The sequence below is a fragment of the Phyllobates terribilis genome, unplaced genomic scaffold (genome assembly GCF_046119375.1).
Source record: "Phyllobates terribilis strain yellow unplaced genomic scaffold, ASM4611937v1 Scaffold_1__5_contigs__length_1240528914, whole genome shotgun sequence".
NCBI lineage: Eukaryota > Metazoa > Chordata > Amphibia > Anura > Dendrobatidae > Phyllobates > Phyllobates terribilis.
Genome location: NW_027362761.1, coordinates 1,014,598,822 through 1,014,624,699, shown reverse-complemented (window position 1 = coordinate 1,014,624,699; position 25,878 = coordinate 1,014,598,822). Strand labels below are relative to the sequence as shown.

General features: G+C 44.1%; 1 protein-coding gene across 3 annotated transcripts in view; it reads right to left on the bottom strand.

Annotated features, from left to right (window-relative positions):
* Positions 1–12,477: 12,477 nt before the first annotated feature.
* Positions 12,478–25,878, bottom strand: part of LOC141157235 (probable ATP-dependent RNA helicase DDX60) — a 233,263-nt gene continuing 219,862 nt past the window's right edge. For all 3 annotated transcript variants that reach the window (XM_073644250.1, XM_073644254.1, XM_073644263.1), the window contains one exon: positions 12,478–13,108. In XM_073644250.1, coding sequence (XP_073500351.1) covers positions 13,015–13,108 — 94 coding nt within the window. In that variant the 3' untranslated portion in view covers positions 12,478–13,014. The remainder of the gene's footprint in view (positions 13,109–25,878) is intronic.

Sequence of the window (25,878 nt, the reverse complement as noted above, 5' to 3'; positions counted from 1 at the left end):
CCGGCTTCAGATTTCTGATATTGTAATATCTCCTGCATGCACATCTGGAGAGTTTTGACATTATCTAGTTATGGTTTTTCTTCATATGATAGAATTCCCATACATGGCTGGATGGTTTGTCTTCTGAATGTGCTATCTGTCTTCAAGCATTGAGGCCACTAAAAGACAAAAGTTTACATGAGTGTGCTCACAGCGCTGGTCCGTTCATGCCCTTCCTGTATTTGACAGTTCTACAAAGCTGCATATTCTCAGATGGTTTCTTTTCTCTCCCCTTCCTTTACTCGGTTTTCCTAGACTAACGCCATTTTGTACCTGAATATTCAAGGTGGGTCTCAATGTCGCCACGCAAACACAGAGGGTAGTTTGGTGAGGTCTTAAAGAATCACACCAATGTTTTGTTTAAGTACATTGGAGTACTTACCTGTTGCTGCTGTCTTTATCGCTGCTCCGGTTCTCTCCTGCACCACGTGGCTGCAGTTGGTACCTGCTGGCTCACACAGCATTTATGAATGGACCAGAGATCTTTCTTAATGTCTATGAGACGAGAAAGTGATCTCTGGTCCATTCATAAACTCTGATAGCCGGCAGGTCACAACTGAGATCACGTCATACAGGAGAGAACCGGAGTAACGATAAAAACGGCAGAAGGGAGCGACGGCTAATTATTTTAATGCACTTACTGCCTACATGCTAAAATCCGTGATAGAAGAGGCAATGAAAAAAAGTCTGGGAGCTCCTTTATAACAATGTTTCGTTGCATTGGCTGTCTTCTTGTCAGCGTCTGGTATGGAGGAAATGTTGGATACCAGTCTGTCACTTAAGTGCCAAGGGGTGACCGATTCCCTTTATCTGACCTCTAATATGGGCATACAGGTGATAGAAATGTAAATCTATACCTTCCTGTATGCCTCATATTAGAGGTCTTGTTGCTGTGAAATGTCTTTTTATTCCTACAAGTCACTGATGCTTGTGGGCCCGGGGTCCTGAAGAAATCCCCGCCTGCTGTGTGAATTATAATGTTTCCTCACTCCCCTGCACGTCTGTCCAGATTTGGCTGTGGCAACTGCACATCAACACTTACGTGCAGGGGAATGATTAGAATTCACACAGGAGCCGCGGGCTCCCAAGAATCAGAAACTTGTATGAATAAAAAGACATTTCACAGCAACAAGACCTCTAATATGAGGCATTCAGGTAGGTATTGATTTACATTTCTATCAACTGTATGCCCATATTAGAGGTCAAATAAGTGACTGATTCCCTTTAACAAGACAGTAACTTACAGACACGAGTACAAAATCAAATTTCTCTGCACTGTACCGACAATCAGTGGGCTCAGAGCTCTGCTTATGCCACCGGCAGAGGCGACTATAGCAGCTATGCATGAGCATACCAAACATTTCATTATAAGGCCTCGTTCACATGTCACTTTTTCCCATAAAAGTTCTATTTTGTGTATTTCATGGATCGGACTTGTACCTATTCTAGTCTGTGGGGCTCTTGGCATGTCTTGGTATTTTTACGGATCAAGTGTTCTGTATAAAATCACTTGGACTTCTCCAGCTTTGATCCGAGTCTTGAATTTATCTTGCCTGTGTCCGTGAAAAAAAATCAGATGGCATTCAGATGCCATCTATGTACTGTCCGTTTCTCACTGACTGATAATACTGATGGAGGTTTTGCCAGCTTCTCTTATTTTCATCCAAGGAATACTGATTCAGTACCAAGCTGCTGGTAACCGATGATCCACTGACCAAGAAAATCACTGATGTCTGAATGAGCCCTAACGCTGTTTCCTGGACCAATAGCAGTGTGGAAAGGTGAGGAGTGAGAGGACAGCAGCAGCTTATGAATAATCATGGCTCTTTTCTGGAACAGTGCTTAAAGGGTTAAATAGAAGTGAGAAATGTCTGAAATCGGCTGCCATGCTGCTCATTCTTTAAGAAAATTGACTTCTTTAGAGAACTGTGGCCCTGCTGCAGCTGAGAGTTGAGCGCATCACCCTGTCAGTATTGCAGTACAGGGGCCACAGTACCTGTCCTGTTAATTGGTGAAGGTTGCAGCAGTCGGACCATTACTGAATACACGTGGTCACAGTCTGTATTGCACAGGATGGCTGTGGGTCAGGAGGCCTGTAGTCTGTTCACTGAGGTGTTGGTGTGAAAAACGCCTTCATGGTCTTTCCCATCATTGTCACCCCTTTAACAGCAGACACCTGTACAATTTTAGGTTGTGAGCGGAGCTTTACATGTCAGTCATTTATCAAATTTCTCCATATCTGTCTCCTACTAAACATCTGTATCAGTTGCAAATAAGCAGTTATTGCAAGGTGTTAGTCCATTAAACACTTGGTGCACCAGCATTATTACTACTGATGGACTTTCTTCTGTATATGTAATATTTTTTTATTACCATCAACCAAAGTATATGGGTATGTACACGCAAAGCACGCAATATGCAGGATCATGTTGTAGGGGGCTGCCTGGTTCGCTCACTCACTTTATTAGCTAAATCGTCCCCCATCTTTGTATCAGCTGTAAGGCCTCATTCACACCTCAGCTTTTCACATTTGAACGCTCTCCGTTTTTTGATCGGATAGAGCTCGTATCAAGTGGTCCTTGCAAATTTGTGGAAACATGTCTGATATTGATCCGAGTGTCGTATCTAACTTGCCTATGATTTTCTTCAGCGTTTGGTCAGGAATTAATCACTGGTGAAGCTCCATCCGTTTTTAGCACACGTCAAAAACAAAAAACAAACCTGATGTCTGAATAAGGCCTAACTGGCAAATGGGTTGGCTAAGGTTTTAAACTTGGCCTGACAGCCAGCCCTTAATCCTTTGGCTAGAGAGGAGTTGGAGGGGGGAGCTCTCTAGATTTGTCGAACTACCTGGAAGTAGAGCTGCTGTGCTCTAACAATAAGGGATCTGAAATGAGATTTATCATCAGTGTTTGAAAGCACAGTATTATTTTTCAAACTGGAATTTTATTTTTCATGATACATTGTAGTTTGTTAAAATGACTTGAATTTGTTTATGAAAACGTCTAGTGTATAAACCTTCGCAATTTTCAAACTTTGCATTTTTATGCTCTTAAAACAGATGGTCGTACGACACAAAATAGCTAATAACTTAATTTACTCTGTCGCCTCATTGGGGGACACAGGACCTTGGGAGTTATGCTGCTGTCCACTAGGAGGCGACACTATACTTATCTGAAAAAGATTAAGTGTGGCTCCTCCTCTGCAGTATACACCCCCGGACGGCATCAGCCTGCTCCAGTTTTTGCTTAGTGTCGCAAGGAGGCACACCTCAGACCTTCACTCGTCCGTCGCTTCAGCATGGGATTACAGATGAAGAAAAGAGGGTCTCTTAAGAGACCCCCGGCATGGCTCCTTCCTCTGCCCCCTACTATGGGGTGCATAGTTGAAGTTGAGATGGCGTAGCCACCATGCTGCTCCTTCTCCGGCCCCTCGGGTCAGGCTCGAAGTTGAGAACCCTCCTCCTTTCCCAATTCCCTCGGTCTTGGTCCGAAGTTGAGGCGAGGACAAAGCTGCCTGACAGGTCACACAGCACCCTCCCTAATCCCCCCTGGGGGTATTAGGTTGAGACACCATCAGGTAGGGCCTGGACGGTAGCATCTGCAGCTCTCACCAGCCAGCACACCGCAGCCGAGGACCAGCAGCAATACAGGAACCCCAGCTTGACTGCGGGACCCTGTAGGAGCCGGGGGGAGTGCAGGCAGCCATGGCACACACAGTCACAGGCTCTGCACCTGCGGCAGCTTTTCATCTTAAGCGCCTAAGGGGGACTCTTTTCAGACAACCCCTTCTACTTATGTCCCCACCGCCATTCTGCCTTTCAATCCGGGGGGGTTCTGTTCTGATCCGACCCCCCCCCCCCCCCCCCCCCCCCCCCCCGGACTAATGCGCTGGCCTGGAGCCCTTTTGTGCATAGAAAATAAATTTACACTGCGGCTTCGGCCTAGCCGAAGCCGCCGCCCATTTTCTGCCCCCCCCCCCCCCCGGTGTCAGACAGGGGGCGGATCTAGGCTGCAGGGCGCGCATCTCCATAGCAACTGCCGCCCTTGCAGCGTTCCGCCCCCCTTCTCCTTCATCTCTGCAAGCAGAAGAGCTACGGTGGCCATCATAAGCTGCAGCACGCATACAGGCCAGCCAAGTCTCCGGGGAGGCACAGGACCAGGCTCTTTCAGCGCTGTTCACAGGGGCACATTGGTGGGGTAAGTTCACAGTCTGAGTTACCTCAGCTGTGAATTTTATTACTCGGTATCCTCCTCTGCACAGTTTGCATAGCCACTCCAGGTGCACTATGCCGGGCTCAAAGTCTAAGAAAACCAGGCAGGACTGCTTTTACGCTTTCTGTACAGTCTGCAGTAATGCTCTTCCCAGTGGCAGCACATATCCGCATTGCAAGGATTGTACTCAGACTACTGTGCCAGAGTCCTAAGCAGCCCCTACCAACCCTTCAGTGTCTAATGCTACTCCGGAATGGGTCACTCAAATGTCACAATCTATGACACAGTCTATAGATAACATGACCTCCAAATTGCTTCAGGCTCTGCAAAGCCATACCTCGACTATGAATGCTACCCAACAAAGGGAAAGCCGGACTCAGTCACATACTGACCCAGGCACATCCATGTCAAGGTCAGGACGCAAGCGCACCCATAGGTCACGCTCATCTGCGTCATCCCATAGCACACGGTCATCCCTGTCTAGGGAGAGATACCGTAGTCACAGGTCATCTACACAGTCCCCTACCAGGGACAGACATTATATTTCTCCGCACCAATCTCCGTCCAGAGAAGTCCCCCATTCTGGGTCACCTAGGACACACCTTAGTGATACACAGGAGTCAGAAGGCGTCTGCGATTCTGACTCAGACAAGGAAACTGATGGATCCATAACTCCAATCCCACCTAGCAATGCAGCGCTAGGTGAGGACATAATCTCGTCCATACATCGGGTGCTGGACATCTCTGATCTGATCCCGGACGCACCACAAAATAAGATTTCATTTGGAGGAGCTCTGAAACCACCTAAGGTTTTCTTGGATCATCCACAATTTAAATCTATCCTCACAAAACAATTCTCACAGCCTCACAAGAAGCTTACCAATCGCAAGTTTCTGGAGGCCCGTTACCCCTTTCCAAAGGAAACCACCAAAGAATGGGCAGACCCACCAGCAGTGGACCCCCCCAGTCTCCAGGCTGGCAGCACAGACACTTCTTTCACTGCCAGATAGCTCAACCCTTAGGGATGCAGCAGGTAGAAAGTATGGCTCGCTCAATTTGCGAAACCACAGGGGCCTCCCTAGCCCCCGTGTTCGCTTCAGTCTGGGCAGCCAAGGCCATACTGGCTTGGGCAAAAAATCTACAAACTGGCCTCCAAGCTTCTGCCCCTGAACTGTCGCACCAAGCAGTTCAGATAGCCGTTGTGGCAGATTACATGCTTCATGCAGCTCTGGATTCGGCAAGGGGTGCAGCGGGGGCAATATCACACGCCATCACAATTCGGCGTATCCTTTGGCTGCGTGAATGGAAAGCGGACGCAGCCTCAAAGAAGTCCCTCACGCACCTTCCATACCTCAGCGGTCGCCTTTTCGGTGAAAGCTTGGACACGATGATATCCAATGCCACCGGGGGTAAGAGTACCTCTCTTCCCCAACTGAAACCCAAGAGCAATTATAACAAGCGTAACCAAGCTCGCTTCCGATCCTTTCGGAACTCTTCCGGCTGTTCCGTTTCACGGCCACCACAAAATAACAGCCGCTTCACACGCAGGGAAGACTCGAGGCCGACACAAAAGTCGGACAAATCCTGGCAGTCAAAGGCAGGGCACTCAAAATCAAAAGGAGGAAAATCTAAGAATTTCTCCTCGTCATGACACGGACTCAGGAAGACATCCCACCTGTAGGAGGCCGACTTTTACTCTTTCATCAAGTCTGGCTACCTATTACAGAAGACAGGTGGGTCAGGGAACTAGTGTCTTCAGGATACAAAATAGAGTTCACTTCCAACCCACCAAACAGACTCCTTATATCTGTTCCCCCAAAATCGCCAGTAAAAGCTCGCGCCTTCCACCAAGCGGTCTCATCGCTTCTTCAAGCACGAGTCATAATACCTGTCCCCGCAGCCGAGCGCTTCCAGGTGTTCTACTCCAATCTTTTCATAGTCCCCAAGAAAGGAGGAGGAGTACGCCCCATACTAGACCTAAAACAACTCAACAAATATGTACGAGTACGTCACTTCCGTATGGAGTCCCTCTGGTCAATCATTGCATCCATGGAAAAAGGAGAATATCTCGCCTCCATAGACATACAAGATGCATACCTGCATATACCGATTGCACCTGCACATCAGAGATTTCTGAGGTTCGCAATCGACCAGGACCACTACCAGTTCGTGGCTCTCCCGTTCGGACTCGCCACGGCTCCCAGAGTGTTTACCAAAGTCATGGCAGCCACCATGCACGTCCTACACTCCAGAGGCATAGTAGTCTTCCCATACCAGGACGATCTGCTCATCAAGGCTTCTACCTTCAAGGACTGCGAGCTCAGTGTCTCAATCACAATCGACACCCTGAGTCGCCTGGGTTGGTTAGTCAACCTACAAAAGTCATCACCAACCCCAAACCAGTCTCTGACATTCCTGGGAATGCTATTCAATACCGCCAAGGGCCTAGTGCTTCTCCCCAAAGACAAGGCACTGCCTCTCCGTCTAGGAGTTCGCACCCTTCTCAGCAAACCCCCTCGATCTCTCCGGTTTGCCATGAGAGTCCTTGGCAGGATGGTGGCGGCAATAGAAGCGGTTCCATTTGCCCAGCTTCACCTCAGGCCTCTCCAGCTAGACATTCTCAAGTCATGGGACAGGAACCCTTCTTCTCTCGACAGGAAGTTCCAGCTGACGTCGTCAACCAGGAAGTCCCTTCACTGGTGGCTCAACCGGACCTCTCTAACAAAAGGGAAATCTTTTCTCCCAGGTCAATGGAAGGTCCTGACCACCGACGCAAGCCTGACGGGTTGGGGTGCAGTACCCCTACACCACAGAGCACAGGGCAAGTGGTCCCCAGCGGAAGCAACCTTGCCCATCAACATCCTGGAGATTCGTGCCATCCTCCTGGCGTTGAAAGCCTTCCATCACTTACTGGCAGCCTCTCACATCAGAGTACAATCGGACAATGCCACAGCCGTGGCATATGTCAATCACCAAGGGGGAACTCGCAGTGCCAGAGCGATGCGAGAGGTGACACACATCCTTCACTGGGTGGAGAAAACGAGCTCCATTATCTCTGCGGTCCACATTCCGGGTGTAGACAACTGGGAAGCAGACTTTCTCAGCCGACAAGGAATAGACTCGGGAGAGTGGGCTCTCCATCTCGAAATCTTCCAACAGATCTGCCATCGTTGGGGCACTCCAGACGTGGACCTAATGGCGTCTCACCTCAATGCCAAAGTCTCCAACTTCATGGCCAGAACACGCGACCCGAGAGCACTAGCGGCGGACGCCCTGGTTCAGGACTGGACCCAGTTTCAGCTCCTGTACATTTTTCCACCTCTCCCCCTAATTTCCAGAGTAGTGAGAAAGATCAAACAGGAGGGAGTTCCAACCATCCTAATCGCACCGGACTGGCCCAGGCGTACATGGTACGCCGACATCGTACGACTCACAGTAGACGTTCCTTGGCGTCTTCCCGACCGCCCGGATCTTCTGTCACAAGGCCCATTCTACCACCAGAACTTAGAGGCCCTCAATTTGATGGCGTGGCCATTGAGACCTGGGTTCTAACCCAGGCAGGTTTTTCGCCAGACGTCATTAAAACCATGATCAGAGCACGAAAACCAACCTCTGCCAAGATTTACTACCGTACCTGGAAAACTTTCTTTACCTGGTGCGAATCTCGTAACCAGACCCCACTCCCTTATTCCCTTCCCGGGTACTCGGTTTTCTTCAAGCGGGTCTGGAAGCCAGACTATCCCTGGCCTCCCTTTAGAGCCAGGTGTCAGCTCTTTCAGTGCTTTTTCAAAAGTGCATTGCTCATAAACCGCAAGTAAGAACATTTCTCCAGGGGGTTTCCCGATTGGTTCCCCCCTACAGACGACCTCTAGAAGCGTGAGACCTCAACCTGGTGCTGACAGCATTACAGGAAACACCCTTTGAACCCCTTAGGGAAGTTCCACTCCGTCTTCTATCCCAGAAAGTGATTTTCCTCGTGGCAATCACCTCGCTACGCAGGGTGTCTGAACTCACGGCACTCTCCTGCAGACAGCCCTTCCTGATTTTTTTCCAGGACAAGGTAGTCCTTCGTACGGTTCCATCCTTCCTTCCGAAGGTTGTGTCCAGCTTTCATCTCAACGAAGAAATTTCACTACCATCCCTCTGTCCGGTTCTGGTTCATAGAGTGGAAAAGGCTTTGCATACGCTTGACCTTGTCAGGGCACTGCGTATCTATGTGTCTAGGACTGCGCCCTTCCGGAAGTCTGATTCTCTTTTCCTTCTTCTGGAAGGCGGCCGCAAGTGTCTACCAGCTTCCAAAGCTACCCTTGCCAGGTGGATCAAATCCACCATACAAGAGGCCTACCGCCTCAAAAATTCGCCTATTCCTGCAGGTATTACGGCACATTCTACACGTGCGGTAGGGGCCTCCTGGGCCATTTGGCACCAGGCCTCGGCACAACAAGTGTGTAAGGCAGCCACCTGGACCAGCCTACACACGTTTACAAAACACTACAACGTTCATACCCAGTCCTCAGCAGATGCGAGCCTGGGCAGACGTGTTCTGCAGGCGGCGGTGCCCCAATTGTAGGAACCCGTCTACACAATATTCGTCCATTGATTCCCACCCAGGGACTGCTTTGGGACGTCCCAAGATCCTGTGTCCCCCAATGAGGCGACAGAGTAAAGGAGATTTTTGTGTACTCACCGTAAAATCTCTTTCTCTTAGCCTCTAATTGGGGGACACAGCACCCACCCTTTGCCCGTTCCGGGCCGTTAAGTTGAGTTCTCATATTGGTTTTCCTTTGAGTTCTTACATAGTTGCCTTCTTATAGGCATGGTTATGTTATCTACGTTACGTTCCTCCTACTGCTTTTGCACAAAACTGGAGCAGGCTGATGCCGTCCGGGGGAGTATACTGCAGAGGAGGAGCCACGCTTAATCTTTTTCAGATAAGCATAGTGTCGCCTCCTAGTGGACAGCAGCATAACACCCAAGGTCCTCTGTCCCCCAATTAGAGGCTAAGAGAAAGAGATTTTCCGGTGAGTACACAAAAATCTCCTTTTTTTTTTTAAAAAAAAAAAAACTAAAATGTTTTGTTTTAGCCCCAATTTTTTTTATTTTCACAAGGGTAAAAGGAGAAAATGGACCACACAATTTACTGTGCATTTGCGCTGATATCCCATATGTGGTCGGAAAATACTGTTTTGACACACTGCAGAGCGCTATTTGATTTTTAGTGAAAATTCTGTTTCTGGAGATATGCACGCCGTAAATTAAGTGAGCTCTCCTTGCTACAGTAATGCCAAATGTGGATACACTGTGGTTTAGTCACACCGTGGGGCTCAGAAGGGAGGGAAAATTTGGATTTGGGAGCACAAATTTTGCTGAATTTCTTTTAGGGGGAGCTATGTGGCTTTTCCAGAGTCTTTGTGCTACCAGTTATAAGGAAACCCCCTATATATCCTTTAACAGATGATGGACCTGTTTTTTGTGGGTTGAGTTGAAGCTTTCATTAGTAACATTTTGGGGTACATAATATTTTGGATCACTTTTAAAGGCTCTGTTCACATTTATTCTGTGCTCTACGCTGAGCACTTACATCTGGGCATTCATCTAAATCTTCGAAATATGTGACACAGATGGGACTCCGACCAGATCTATTCACTAGAATGAGGCAGGCAGTTACTCTGGCCTCTGTTCAGCAGTGCTGACTTTTCAGAGGTGCACAGAACTGTGGTTGATAGGGGCCACGCAGCCACTGTGAGGCCCGTGAACTGGGGAAATGCGGTGCCGAGTGGCCCTCCTCATGCCATTGTTCACAATTTAAACGGTATATGCATGAGTAGGAGCCATCAGCTCTCGGCTGCACTATTCTGCCTGTGCATCTGAGTGACTGCACAGCAGACGCGATGATGCCATCACATCGCGCCTGCTGTGCAGACGGAGCCTCAGGCTGCACAGTACACTGATTAGAGTAACATCAGGGGAACAACGGAAGTTGAGTAGTTTTGTAAAAAAAAAAAAATTTGTCAGTATTTATGGTGAACAGGATTCCTTGTGAGTTCAGCATAATGTGGTGGGGGCTGTGAGGGCTCTCAATCTGCATGTCGGGGCTGTAGGGGTCATCATACTGTATGTGGGGCCCTCATACTTTGTGGGGGGCTGTGGTTGACAGTGTGTGGGGACCCTCAAACTGCCTGTGGGGGACATCTTGCTGTGAATAAGGTTGTGGGGGCCCTCATCCTGTATGTTGGGGCTGTAGAGGACATCATACTTTGAGAGGGGGCTATGGATGACATACTGTATGTGGGGGCCCTCGCACTGACTATTGGATCTGTTGGGGACATCATACGTAGGGGGCTGTGAGGTGTGAGGCCATTATACTGTGTGGAGGGCACTTAAGGGGCATCATGCCGTAGGAGGAATTATATTGTATTGGGGTTACAGTAGCCGCATCATACTTTGCTTGAGTCACTCTAGTGTCATAATGTGCGTGAGGGGGGGGGACTGTGGCGGGAACGTACAGTAGAGGTATTATGGAGTATTTTTTTAGGGCATTATACTGTATAAAGGCAATGAAAGGGCTATAGTAGTGAATAAGAACACTATTAGGCTTCAGTATTGGCATAATTACTGTGTACCTGCTGTAATGCTTATTCCTCTCTGATTTTAAATGTTGTAAATGTTTAAAAGCATAAACCTGCCTACTCCACAGTACTTTTTTGGGTGGGTGGGGTGGGTAGTGGGGCATATAGAGTGGGGGCATAAATAGGACTTTTGCTATGGGGCCCCATGATTTCTATGTATGCCACTGGTGGCTGACCGCACTTATGCGCATGACTTAAAAGACAGACACCACCAGTCTCATTGTGAATACTTTGTCTAAATAACGTATTTCAGAGATTTACATGTAAATCCCAATGTAAGTGCTCAGGGTAAATGTGAACCAAGCCTTAGGCCATGTTCACACGTTCAGTATACATTTCCTCTGATGGTTCCACTCCTGATTTTAGCTTACAAATACTGACCAATTATTGGGTGTGTGAACATGACCTTATTGTGATCTCTGGGAGACAGAATGAACGAATAAATAAAAGAAATTGAACTGCTGTTTATTTTATTTGAGGCGATTCACTGTACGATATAAGTCATTAGACAACTTTATTCTTTGCGTCAGTATGATTACAGCAAAACCAGATTTATATAGGGTTTCTTTATGTTTTGCTACTTTTACAAACTAAAATTACTTTCTTGGGGGGGGAGGGGGGGGGGGAGTCTTTTAAGTGCTATAATTTTTACAAGAAACAGCAATTCAGGATTTTTTTTTTGTTATTAGTAATAACACAGCTTTATTCTTAAGGTCAGTATGACTACAATATGATCACATTTATATAGGTGTTTTTTGATATTTTTCTACTTTTGCACACTAAGATCAATTTTATACAAAAAAAAATTGCATTGCCATATTCTGAGAGCTATAACGTTATTTTTCTGCTGACGACTGAGTGGAGGCTTGTTTTTTGTGGGACGAGGTGACATTTTCAAATTTTCCATTTTTATTTCCATATGACTTTTCAATCATGTTTTATGCCATATTTTGTTAAGAAATATTGTTCTGTCATCACTGTTTTATTTTTCATCATGTTTACTGAGGGGGTTAAATAATGTGACAGTTTTATAGATCAGATCGTTCCAGCAACACCAAACATGTACTTTGTTTTTAGGTAGTAAACATGCAGATTTATTGGCGTAATATTTTTTGTTTTATTTGTTCTTTAGATTTTAAAAAATATATATATATTTTTTGTTTACTTAGTCCCTCCAAGGGACTTTAGCTTTTTTTTTTTTTTTTTGGTCCGATCCCTGATCTAATGCTCTGCAATTCTTTTACATTGCAGTGCATTACATCTGTCAGTTTTACACAGTCAAAATGCCTGTAAGACCCTGCTTATAGCAGAGCCTAGCAGACCACTGTGCTTGCCAGACCCAGAGGTCATTATTTGACTGTTCCTGTGGGCACAGATCTTGTGTTCACATAATCACCTGGACACAATGGTATGTTAATTTGCAGAAACGTACTTCAAAATAGTACATACCGGTACTTCCAATGTTGGAAAGGGGTTAATGATGGAAAAAACTTGGAATAAAATACCAAATGCTGATCATATATTAGGGAATTGCTTTATTACAAATTTCAAAATCCACAATGACGGAAGCTTGAGACTAACATATAATTAAAAAAACAGTTTTGAATTACCTGTATGCTGAAATGTAAAATGGCTAATCTGAACGACTGATATAATGTAATGTATTGTTGGTCTTTAATAAATTTATTTATTTTTCTTTCATTAAGTCACCTCTTGGGCTATGTGCACACAGTGCGTTTTTGATGTGGTAAATCCATGCGGAATTGGCCCCAAAAACGCATTGCTAACCTTATCCCAGCATTTTCTATGTGATTTTTCAAGATCAAAATTTCATGTGCATTAAAAGAAGCAGCATATCCATTCTTTTTGCGTTTTTCCTATACAATGCATTGGAAAAAACGCTGTGGAATTTCCACAGCCTTTTTGCAGCCAAGAGGTGTAGAACCTTGCAGCAACGCTGAAGAAATTTTTGCAAGCAAATATTGATACCCTTAAAGCGATAAAGATGTGCTCCCAGTGATCATTTTTATTGGAAAGTTTGTTAGATTTGTACCATTTGTAAACTTTTTTTTTTAATTGTCAACTGTAAAGTGATTCTTGCTTGAAATGTAATGATACAATACTTAGACTTGCTACACTATATCTAATTTCTCATTATACATCAATTTCAGCTGTTCAAAGGCCAATGCAACTGGGTCGGATTCACATAATTCTTTCAAAGAAACACTAAGAAAAAGAAAAAAAAAACATAGGTTATTCATATGCTCGCTTGTACGTACAGGGCACAACAAAAGAATCTAGCATTGCCTACCTGACCTCCCTAAGCAAAGTGTTAGGCTACATTTATTTTCACACACTATTGGCATGTTTGTGTCGTAGAGTTGTTTTTCATTTCCGTCCAAAAAAAAAAAAATCTGGTTTTGATCCAATATGCAGATAAAAATTGTCCAATCAAGCCAGAGCGGAAATCTGCTGTGACAGAATAGTAAAGGCTGCAGCAATGATAGCGCAATGTTCTGTGATCGCCAGGAGTCACGGTCCTGATATTACAAGAAGTAAGCTGGTTTGGGTAAGTATTAGGGTGGGTGCTTTCAGATTGCATTTCGGCACCCGTTCAGTGGCCCTTTCGGGCTTACGTCCAAACCCCCTGCAAAACGTGATTCGGATGTACACTACAGACCAAAAGTTTGGACACACCTCATTTAAAGATTTTTCTGTATTTTCATGACTATGAAAATTGTACATTCACACTGAAGGCATCAAAACTATGAATTAACACATGTGGAATTATATACTTAACAAAAAAGTGTGAAACAACTGAAAATATGTCTTATATTCTAGGTTCTTCAAAGTAGCCACCTTTTGCTTTGATGACTGCTTTGCACACTCTTGGAATTCTCTTGATGAGCTTCAAGAGGTAGTCACCGGAAATGGTTTTCACTTCACAGGTGTGCCCTGTCCGGTTCAATAAGTGGGATTTCTTGCCTTATAAATGGGGCTGGGACCATCAGTTGTGTTGTGCAGAAGTCTGGTGGATACACAGCTGATTGTCCTACTGAATAGACTGTTAGCTACTTTTTTCTTGCCATAATACAAATTCTAAGTAAAGAAAAACGAGTGGCCATCATTACTTTAAGAAATGAAGGTCAGTCAGTGCGAAAAATTGGGAAAACTTTTAAAGTGTCCTCAAGTGCAGTTGCAAAAATCATCAAGCACTACAAAGAAACTGGCTCACATGAGGACCGCCCCAGGAAAGGAAGACCAAGAGTCACCTCTGCTTCTGAGGACAAGTTTATCCGAGTCACCAGCCTCAGAAATCGCAGGTTAACAGCAGCTCAGATTAGAGACCAGGTCAATGCCACACAGAGTTCTAGCAGCAGACACATCTCTTCAACAACTGTTAAGAGGAGACTTTGTGCAGCAGGCCTTCATGGAAAAATAGCTGCTAGGAAACCACTGCTAAGGACTGGCAACAAGCAGAAGAGACTTGTTTGGGCTAAAGAACACAAGGAATGGACATTAGACCAGTGGAAATCTGTGCTTTGGTCTGATGAGTCCAAATTTGAGATCTTTGGTTCCAACCACCGTGTCTTTTTGCGACGCAGAAAAGGTGAACGGATGGACTCTACATGCCTGGTTCCCACTGTGAAGCATGGAGAAGGAGGTGTGATGGTGTGGGGGTGTTTTGCTTGTGACACTGTTGGGGATTTATTCAAAATTGAAGGCATACTGAACCAGCATGGCTACCACAGCATCTTGCAGCGGCATGCTATTCCATCCGGTTTGCGTTTAGTTGGACCATCATTTAATTTTCAACAGGACAATGACCCCAAAGGTGTGTCCAAACTTTTGGTCTGTACTGTATGTGCCGACAGGGCCAAAGACTATAATGGTGCAGAGAGAGCGAATGTGCGCACTGATGTGTATCATTTTCGGGAGTGTAAGCGTATGTGCACACGATCCGGAGCCGCTGCGGGTTTGACGCCGAGCGTCAAACCTACAGTAGCCAGATGTTACAGAACAGTGGATGGGATTTGTAGAAATCCCATGTCCACTATGCGTCTCCGTGCACCTGTGGATCACCCGTGGAAACTGGCATGCTGGCTTGCCCCACATCGCTGCTCATTTGCATAAAGAGCAGAAGGCGGAGGCTTCTCCGGAACGTCGGAACCGCAGGCTGGTACGCATCGTGGGCACATACCCAAAGCCTACTGGAGGTGGACACTCAGGCGTAGTAGACTGCATCTGGCTGTCCGCCTACAATAGGCGTACAAGCCCGTAAATGATGCAAGGCAGAGCACACATTCACTGTGTCAGCACCATTATAGTCTGTGGTTGGGTCGTAAGCCAGACGGGGCCACGGAACAGGTGCCTACCGCAATGTGAAAGCATCCTTAGGTTAGTTGTTTTATTTCAGTTCTTTTCTGTGCTGCAGAATTTATACCAATTACAATTAATACATAGTTACCAGTTAGTCACTGGAGCAATTTTTGTATGAATAAACTAAATTGGTGTTCAATGTGATAGAATGGACCTCTAGATAACACATCACTTTAATTGTATTCCTTAAAAGGATAAGGTATGTGCACACGTTCAGGAATTGAAGCAGAAATCTCCTGAGCGTTTTTACCTCTTCCTGGCAGAAAAAACGCATGCGGATTTGCATGTGTTTTTGACGTGTTTTTGATGCGTTTTTACATGCGTTTTTTTTAAGCGGTGTTTGAGCATCAATGAATGATTTTTGGAGCTAAATAAAGTTATTTGGTGGGACATTTCTTAAGCTCTTGGATTACCATAGCACTGGGGTGAGTATATTGGTTCATTTAAATGATTAAAGAATGGGTCTGTTGTATTTCAAATAAAAATGTTTACACTGTGTCTGTGTGTTTCTTTACCTTGTTTGGTCATGAAAAGGTCTGATTGACACCTTGACATCACCAAATAAAAGCGCTGTGTGTCAGCGAGTCCCATTCACCCAATCTTCATTAGCATTTCTATTCATGTAATTTATGCGACTGCTGTGAGCAGTTTTTTTTGGTCACAGCAGTAGCTTAAGGTGCCATTAGGCAAACATTTCCCTGGCCATAATTAACATCTCACAGCTGGTTCATTAGCAGCTATGTCCCTCAATCAGCACTCATCAGCGATTTGGACACAACGTATATGTTGCGTCCAAAACACGGTGTTCTAATGCCACACTTTTGTTGTCGGTAAATGTGAATCCACCACATATAATGACACTTCAATTGGTCAAAATCTGCAGCGGAGACTAGCGTGTCCGCTACATAAACTTACATGCTGCGGGTGAGTTTGGGTACGTGGAAGCAGTAATCATCTGATCGGTCTCATGACAGATCAGCTGATGCTCACCGTTGGAATGTTCCCATGGTCTCTAGCTCACCGGGCTAATGAGCTGATCTTCAGCTGATGAACCCCATTGACCCCCTGCAGCACTGTATATGGACAGCTGTGACATCAATGTTTTCTGATGTCACAGCTATAGAAGTGACACAGATCGTCGTGGAACCTTGGCGGTATGTGGACCACATCATTGATGGCGGACAGCTGAGGAATATTGTTGTTTGGTTTTTTCTACTCTTCCAAACCAGGTACCAGCTGCGGCGCGATTTTACGCCTATTGTTTTACATTGAAACGCAGCAAATCTGCATGTATAGATATTATGTACAGCGCATACGGATTATCATTGCTCTATATGGCAGACCTATTACCAAGCGGTTTTAATGTGTTTCCGCGGTGGAAAAAAGGCTGCGGAAACGCATTAAAACCGCATCGTGTGAACTCAGCCTAATAGTACTGGAAGGGTTTGGGACATGCGTAGTTCTAAGGTACAGTATGTTAACTCATTGTGGATTTGCTGTGGCCACTAGCCACTTTTGACAGCTAAGTTTCTGCAGGGAAATCAGCAATGTTCCATCCATACAAAATTGGGTAGATCTTGCTGCGGATTTACCTGCAGACTAGCAGCTTATTTGATAAAAAATATATATGTGTGATTATACAGGTGCATCTCGCTAAATTAGAATATCATCAAAAAGTTAATTTATTTCAGTTCTTCAATACAAAAAGGGAAACTCGTATATTATATAGAGTCATTACAAACAGAGTGATCTATTTTAAGTGTTTATGTCTGTTAATGTTGATGATTATGGCTTACAGCCAATGAAAACACAAAAGTCATTATCTCAGTAAATTAAAATAATTAACACCTGCAAAGGGAAAAAAATGCAATAAATCTGAATTGTTTACACAGGTGAAATTGATATGCTGAGGATTTAAAAATTCATAAATCAGGTTAAATGCTGGGCTGAAAATAAAAGTGATGTATAGATGAGCTTAAAAGGATTTCAAAACACTATGCTAGATCTGTATTGTGGATCAGGATGGAAAATTCATAAAGAATGTGTTACGTCTGAACATACCTAGGGAATGTCAGTCTGTGCACATCCTGGTCTTCTGTACAGATGTGCCATCCCATGTGACAGCTACAGCCAATCAGAGGTTGCGGAGACATGATGTGACCAATCATGTACAGAACCCCGTTGAGCTTTTTAAAAGTATAAAATAAGTCATGTACTATAAAAAGCACCATTATATGACACGGTAGAATATTTTACTTTCATAGCACAGAATAATCTGGGCTCGAATCATGATGGCTGTGACGTGCAGAGGAGGGGGGGGGATATGATAATTAAAGGGGTATTCCCATCTCCAAGATCCTATCCCAATATGTAGTAGGTGTAATAATAATATTAGCAAATACCTCCAATTAGAAATGTAGTACAGTTTTTTTTTGATTCGCTATGTCTCTTTCCTGATGTGCAGGCATTGCAGGACCTTAGGTATCCATGGTTACGTCCACTGATAAAGTGACAGCTAGCTGCTAGTGGTCGTAACCGTGGATACCTAAGGTCCTGCAATGCCTGCACATGAGGTAAGTGGCATAGCGAATCAAGAATACTGTAGTACATTTCTAATTGGTGGTATTTGCTAATATTATAATTATTACACCTACTACATATTGGGATAGGATCTTGGAGATGGGAATACCCTTTAAGCATATAGGCGGGGATTTGGGGGAATAATAAGCAGATAGGCGGGGATTGCTTGGCGTCCCCTGGACTCCAAGCCTGTACAAAATAGAATTGATTAAAGCGCTTTTCTCTGCAATCAAACCTCTACTATGGGCCATACAGGTATGTATAGATTTAGTTTTCTATACCCTGTATGACCATAGTAGAGGTCTGATAACTGCGAAGTGGTGACAGATTCCCTTTTAAATTTTTCACTCTTTGTTTCATTGCAGCCATTTGGTAAATTCTAAAAAGTTCATTTTTTTTCTCATTAAAGTACACTCTGCGCCCCATCTTGACTGAAAAAAACAGAAATGTAGAAATTTTTGTAAGTTTATCAAAAAAGAAAAACTGAAATATCACATGGTCATAAGTATTCAGACCCTTTGCTCAGTATTTAGTAGAAGCACCCTTTTGAGCTAGTACAGCCATGAGTCTTCTTGGGAATGATGCAACAAGTTTCTCACACCTGGATTTGAGGATCCTCTGTCATTCTTCCTTGCAGATCCTCTCCAGTTCCATCAGGTTGGATGGTGAATGTTGATGGACAGTCATTTTCACGTCTCTCCAGAGATGCGCAATTGGATTTAGGTCAGGGCTCTGGCTGGGCCAGTCAAGAATGGTCACTGAGTTGTTCTTTTAGCTGTGTGCTTAGGGTCATTGTCTTGTTGGAAGGTGAACCTTCGGCCAAGTCTGAGGTCCAGAGCACTCTGAAAGAGGTTTTCATCCAGGATATCTCTGTACTTGGCCGCATTCATGTTTCCTTCAATTGCAACCAGTCGTCCTGTCCCTGCAGCTGAAAAACACCCCCATAGCATGATGCTGCCACCACCATGTTTCACTGTTGGGCTTGTATTCCAGTGACATGACATATGATATTGTCATGTGTTTGGAATTTAAAGCTTCTGATAGGTTTTTTGGCAACATCTGTGTTAATTAGAGACACACCTGTGGATGTACTTTAATGTACACCTGAAACACACTGCTTCTTTGTGTAGCATCATGGGAAAGTCTAAAGAATCAGCCAAGATATCAGGAAAAGAGTTGTGGACTTGCACAAGTCTGGCTCATCCTTGGGTACAATTTCAAGATACCTGAAGGTGCCTCGTTCATCTGTACAAACAATTATACGTAAGTACAAACAAGATGGGAATGTCCAGCCATCATACCGCTCAGGAAGGAGACGGGTTCTGTGTCCCCGAGATGAGCGTGCTTCAGTTCAACATGTGCATATCAATGCAAGGACAAAAGCAAAAGATCTTGTGAAGATGATGGTGGAAGCTGGTAAGATTGTGTCAATATCCACAGTGAAACGAGTACTGTATCAACATGGGCTGAAAGGCCACTCTGCCAGGAAGAAGCCACTTCTCCAAAAGAAACATGAAAAAGCAAGATTAATATTTGCAAAAGCACACAGGAACACAGACCTTAATTTTGGGAGACATGTCCTGTGTTTTGATGAAACTAAAATTGAACATTGTGGGCATAATGACCATCGTTACGTTTGGAGGAAAAAGGGAGAAGCTTGGAAGCCTAAGAACACCATCCCAACTGTGAAACATGGGGGTGGCAGAATCATGTTGTGGTGTTGTTTTGCTGCAGGAGGGAGTGGTGCACTTCACAAAATAGATGGCATCATGAGAAAAGAAGATTATGTGGCAATACTAAAGCAACATCTCAAGACATCAGCCAGGAAGTTAAAGCTTGGGCAGAAATGGGTCTTCCAAATGGACAATGACCCAAAGCATACTGCCAAAATGGTAACAAAGTGGCTTAAGGATAACAAAGCAATGTTTTGGAGTGGCCATCACATAGCTCTGATCTGAATCCTGCACTACTGTGCAGTTACATAAAGTTGCGCTATATATAGATATATATAAAGCTATAGATATATTGAGCTCTGTTTTTAGTCAGGAGATGTAAATGTGAGTTTTTATAAGCAGATATGGGTAATGCATGCTGTAGTCTTCCCCCTGGCCCCTTTATATACATTTTCTCTCTTTCTATAACTCTACCATTTGAAAAATGAGCTCTTAGGGTCACTACACTGCTGCTGACCAGAGGTGCTGCCTAGCAACCAGCCTCTGGGGGCGTGTCTCATTACACGGCACGCTGAGCTGCCAATCCCAAGATGGCGGCTCCCATAAACTGTGATTCTCTTATTTCATAACTTAAAGAGGACCTATCACCTTTACACATATTGGCATATATCATAGTAAGGAGACTGTATGTATAAATAAATCCCCTTTGAAAGCATAATATCTTGGAATAGAAGAATTATGTTGAGAGAATCACAGTTTATGGAAGCAGCCATCTTGAGGTTGGCAGCTCAGCGTGCTGTGTTCTAATAAAATACGCCCCCAGATAACAGGCTGGTTGCTAGGCAACGCCTGAGACTACAGAGTAAAGCACTGCATGCATTACCCAGATCAGCTTACTTTTTGGTAACCTTTAAACCAGCTTCCATGGTTGGTCATTTATAAAAACTCACAGTGTGTGTGTGTATATTTATATGTGTGTATATATATATATATATATATATATATATATATAGTACAGACCAAAAGTTTGGACACACCTTCTCATTTAAAGATTTTTCTGTATTTTCATGACTATGAAAATTGTACATTCACACTGAAGGCATCAAAACTATGAATTAACACATGTGGAATTATATACTTAACAAAAAAGTGTGAAACAACTGAAAATATGTCTTATATTCTAGGTTCTTCAAAGTAGCCACCTTTTGCTTTGATGACTGCTTTGCACACTCTTGGCATTCTCTTGATGAGCTTCTAGAGGTAGTCACCGGAAATGGTCTTCCAACTATCTTGAAGGAGTTCCCAGAGATGCTTAGCACTTGATGGCCCTTTTGCCTTCACTCTGCGGTCCAGCTCACCCCAAACGATCTCGATTGGGTTCAGGTCTGGTAACTGTGGAGGCCAGGTCATCTGGCGTAGCACGCCATCACTCTCCTTCTTGGTCAAATAGCCCTTACACAGCCTGGAGGTGTGTTTGGGGTCATTGTCCTGTTGAAAAATAAATGATGGTCCAACTAAACGCAAACTGGATGGAATAGCATGCCGCTGCAAGATGCTGTGGTAGCCATGCTGGTTCAGTATGCCTTCAATTTTGAATAAATCCCCAACAGTGTCACCAGCAAAGCACCCCCACACCATCACACCTCCTCCTCCATGCTTCACGGTGGGAACCAGGCATGTAGAGTCCATCCGTTCACCTTTTCTGCGTCACACAAAGACACGGTGGTTGGAACCAAAGATCTCAAATTTGAACTCATCAGACCAAAGCACAGATTTCCTCTGGTCTAATGTCCATTCCTTGTGTTCTTTAGCCCAAACAAGTCTCTTCTGCTTGTTGCCTGTCCTTAGCAGTGGTTTCCTAGCAGCTATTTTACCATGAAGGCCTGCTGCACAAAGTCTCCTCTTAACAGTTGTTGAAGAGATGTCTGTTGCTAGAACTCTGTGTGGCATTGACCTGGTCTCTAATCTGAGCTGCTGTTAACCTGCGATTTCTGAGGCTGGTGACTGGGATAAACTTATCCTCAGAAGAAGAGGTGACTCTTGGTCTTCCTTTCCTGGGGCGGTCCTCATGTGAGCCAGTTTCTTTGTAGCGCTTGATGGTTTTTGCAACTGCACTTGAGGACACTTTCAAAGTTTTCCCAATTTTTCGCACTGACTGACCTTCATTTCTTAAAGTAATGATGGCCACTCGTTTTTCTTTACTTAGCTGCTTTTTTCTTGCCATAATACAAATTCTAACTGTCTATTCAGTAGGACTATCAGCTGTGTATCCACCAGACTTCTGCACAACACAACTGATGGTCCCAACCCCATTTATAAGGCAAGAAATGCCACTTATTAAACCTGACAGGGCACTCCTGTGAAGTGAAAACCACTTCCGGTGACTACCTCTTGAAGCTCATCAAGAAAATGCCAAGAGTGTGCAAAGCAGTCATCAAAGCAAAAGGTGGCTACTTTGAAGAACCTAGAATATAAGACATATTTTCAGTTGTTTCACACTTTTTTGTTAAGTATATAATTCTACATGTGTTAATTCATAGTTTTGATGCCTTCAGTGTGAATGTACAATTTTCATAGTCATGAAAATACAGAAAAATCTTTAAATGAGAAGGTATGTCCAAACTTTTGGTCTGTACTGTATGTGTATATATATATATATATATATATATATATATATATATATATATATACAGTGCCTACAAGTAGTATTCAACCCCCTGCAGATTTAGCTGGTTTGATAAGATGCAAATAAGTTAGAGCCTTCAAACTGCAAACGAGAGTAGGTTTTATGAACAGAAGCATAAATCTTACAAACCAAAAAGTTATGTTGCTCAGTTGAACTTTACTAAATTTTAAACATAAAAGTGTGGGTCAATTATTATTCAACCCCTATGTTTAATATTTTGTGGAATAACCCTTGTTTGCAATTACAGCTAATAATCGTCTTTTATAAGACCTGATCAGGCCGGCACAGGTCTGTGGAGTTATCTTGGCCCACTCCTCCATGCAGATCTTCTCCAAGTTATCTAGGTTCTTTGGGTGTCTCATGTGGACTTTATTCTTGAGCTCCTTCCACAAGTTTTCAATTGGGTTAAGGTCAGGAGACTGACTAGGCCACTCCAACACCTTGACTTTTTCCCTATTGAACCAGTCCTTGGTTTTCTTGGCTGTGTGCTTTGGGTCGTTGTCTTGTTGGAAGATGAAATTACGACCCATCTTAAGATCCTTGATGGAGGAGCGGAGGTTCTTGGCCAAAATCTCCAGGTAGGCCGTGCTATCCATCTTCCCATGGATGCGGACCAGATGGCCAGGCCCCTTGGCAGAGAAACAGCCCCACAGCATGATGCTGCCACCACCATGCTTGACTGTAGGGATGGTATTCTTGGGGTCGTATGCAGTGCCATCCAGTCTCCAAACGTCACGTGTGTGGTTGGCACCAAAGATCTCGATCTTGGTCTCATCAGACCATAGAACCTTGAACCAGTCTGTCTCAGAGTCCTCCAAGTGATCATGAGCAAACTGTAGACGAGCCTTGACATGACGCTTTGAAAGTAAAGGTACCTTACGGGCTCGTCTGGAACGGAGACCATTGCGGTGGAGTACGTTACTTATGGTATTGACTGAAACCAATGTCCCCACTGCCATGAGATCTTCCCCTGAGCTCCTTCCTTGTTGTCCTTGGGTTAGCCTTGACTCTTCGGACAAGCCTGGCCTCGGCACGGGAGGACACTTTCAAAGGCTGTCCTGGCCGTGGAAGGCTAACAGTAGTTCCATAAGCCTTCCACTTACGGATGATGCTCCCAACAGTGGAGACAGGTAGGCCCAACTCCTTGGAAAGGGTTTTGTACCCCTTGCCAGCCTTGTGACCCTCCACGATCTTGTCTCTGATGGCCTTGGAATGCTCCTTTGTCTTTCCCATGTTGACCATGTCTGAGTGCTGTTCACAAGTTTGGGGAGGGTCTTAAATAGTCAGAAAAGGCTGGCAAAAGAGATCTTTAATCCACACATGTGAAGCTCATTATTCTTGGTGCCTGAACTACTTCTTAATACTTTTGGGGGACCAAACAGAATTCTTGTGGTTTGAGGGGTTGAATAATAAATGACACTCTGAATTAACTTTTAATGTTTTTTAAAAAAAAAAAAAAAAAATTTGCTGCAGTGCATTTCCCACTTCCAGGCTGATCTACAGTACAAATGTCACAATGCCAAGTTAATTCCGCATGTGTCAACCAGCTAAATCTGCAGGGGGTTGAATACTACTTGTAGGCACTGTATATATATATATATATGTGTGTATATATATATTTATTTATATTATATACACACACAGTACATATCATTGGGGATATGCGTGTGTTTGTTTGCATATATTTTTATATTTGTGCCAGAGACTTAAAAAAAAAAAAAAATTATAGGACCCTAAAACTATACTTGTAATTGCCCCGTCCTCCACCCCACCAATAAAAAAATAAAAAATTGGCGATGTCACGGCCCATAGGTACATTTGCAGGGAATACCTAACCAACTCTTAACCCCTTTATGTCATCCACCATACATATACGGTGCAAGTTAGAAGCAAGTCTGCTGAGCACTTCTGACAGGGATAAGTGGTATCTCCAAAATATAAGCGGTGCAGCCTCCTGGTGCAAGTAAATGAAGGCTGTGCTACTTATTCCTCTGATTGGTGCTCAGCTCTAGGGAGTGGCATAGCTTACCCCGTGCAGTAGACACCACACATCCCTAAGGTCACATTCACACATTCATTATTTGGTGAGTTTTTTACCTCAGTTTTTTTCCTCAGTATCTGTAAGCCAAAACCAGGAGTGGAACAATCAGAGGAAAAGTATAATAGAAACACGTCACCACTTCTGTATTTATCACCCACTCCTGGTTTTAACTTACAAATACTGAGGTGAAATACTGAGGTAAAAAACTCACCAAATACTAAATGTGTGAACGTGACCTAACTGAACGTCACAAGCTCTTACAGTATTACAAATGTCACAATGCCGGCCGGGGCGCAGACTGACTGACGCATCGCTGGTGAGTGTTTAGCACTGGGCTTGTAGGGATTCCTCTGTGGACATAACTCTCGGAGTCCCGTGCTGAGCGCTTACTCAGAACAACGAGTAGCAGTGCGAGCACGTAGGGATTTGCTAAGTCAGTATTGTTGTTTTTTTTAATTTTCATTTTATATTGTTTCCTGCTGCTGTTTTTTTTTTTTTAATCTTCGGCAAACTTTTTAATAAATGCCACAATTAATACGCACATAGAAATAAATGTACAGGGCATGCTTATTTACAGATAGTGTGGTTAACTCTGCATTTATTGACATTAGAGAGATATGCATACAGATTATATATATATTTATATACAAATACAGTATATACAAGCTGTATATGTACATGTTTTCATATATAGCTGCATATATATATATTTTATTATAGCGCCAGTCATTCCATAGCGCTAATATACACACACACACCTATATATATGCAGATCCATACAAGTCTTTGTGTATATACTGTTCTGAAAGTGCATGGCTGTTATCTAGTGCAGCACCGCAGGGCTTTCACAGAAGACGTGATAGCTCCACTCATTGATCCTCTAGCTTGCTGGGACGGCAGCCCCCTCCCGCCTACTCCTCCATTGAAGTCCTGCTCCTATATAACACACACTACACCGTCCTGGCTCTCTGTAGCCTGTGAGTTCAGTGGTGGAGGCAGCAGCAGACACACTGCATGGAGCAGATCTGTACAGGAGTCATCACCTCTGCTGTGTCCACACTTCTTATAAGCTGGCTACTGATTATACTTCTTGCCTCACTGCTTACAGAGCAGGACAGGGTGATGAGATTGAGAGTCTCAGCCCTGCTGGGGAGACAGCAGCTCTTCCAGCACATAACTCACTTTCCTTGATGCTAGGCATCATGGGAGAGTGCGGTCAGCAGTGCAGGGCAGTGCGGGGCTGGAGGCTACTTCAACTGAAGTTGTCTTATCTGACTGAGAGGCTGGTGCCATGAAGAGGAGTTTTTCTCATATTTGGTATATGCTTTGCTTATCAGTTTTTTGTTAAATCATTAATAATACTACATCAGCTTTTAAAATAAATGATAACAATTTTATTGATAGGTTCGCTTTAAGTAATTCTTCCAAAGGTAATTAATTTCATGTTTATTTATATCTACAGTCTCCTTACTGTAATATACCATAATAGGTGTGGAGGTGATAGGTCCTCTTTAACTTTTTTCCATCCGGCTCATACTGTAATGGAGACTTCTTCCATCAAGAACTTGTCTGCAGAGGCAGGATAACGTTGGCGCCTTACATCTCCAGCACCCACCTAACCTCTTCTTCTATCTAC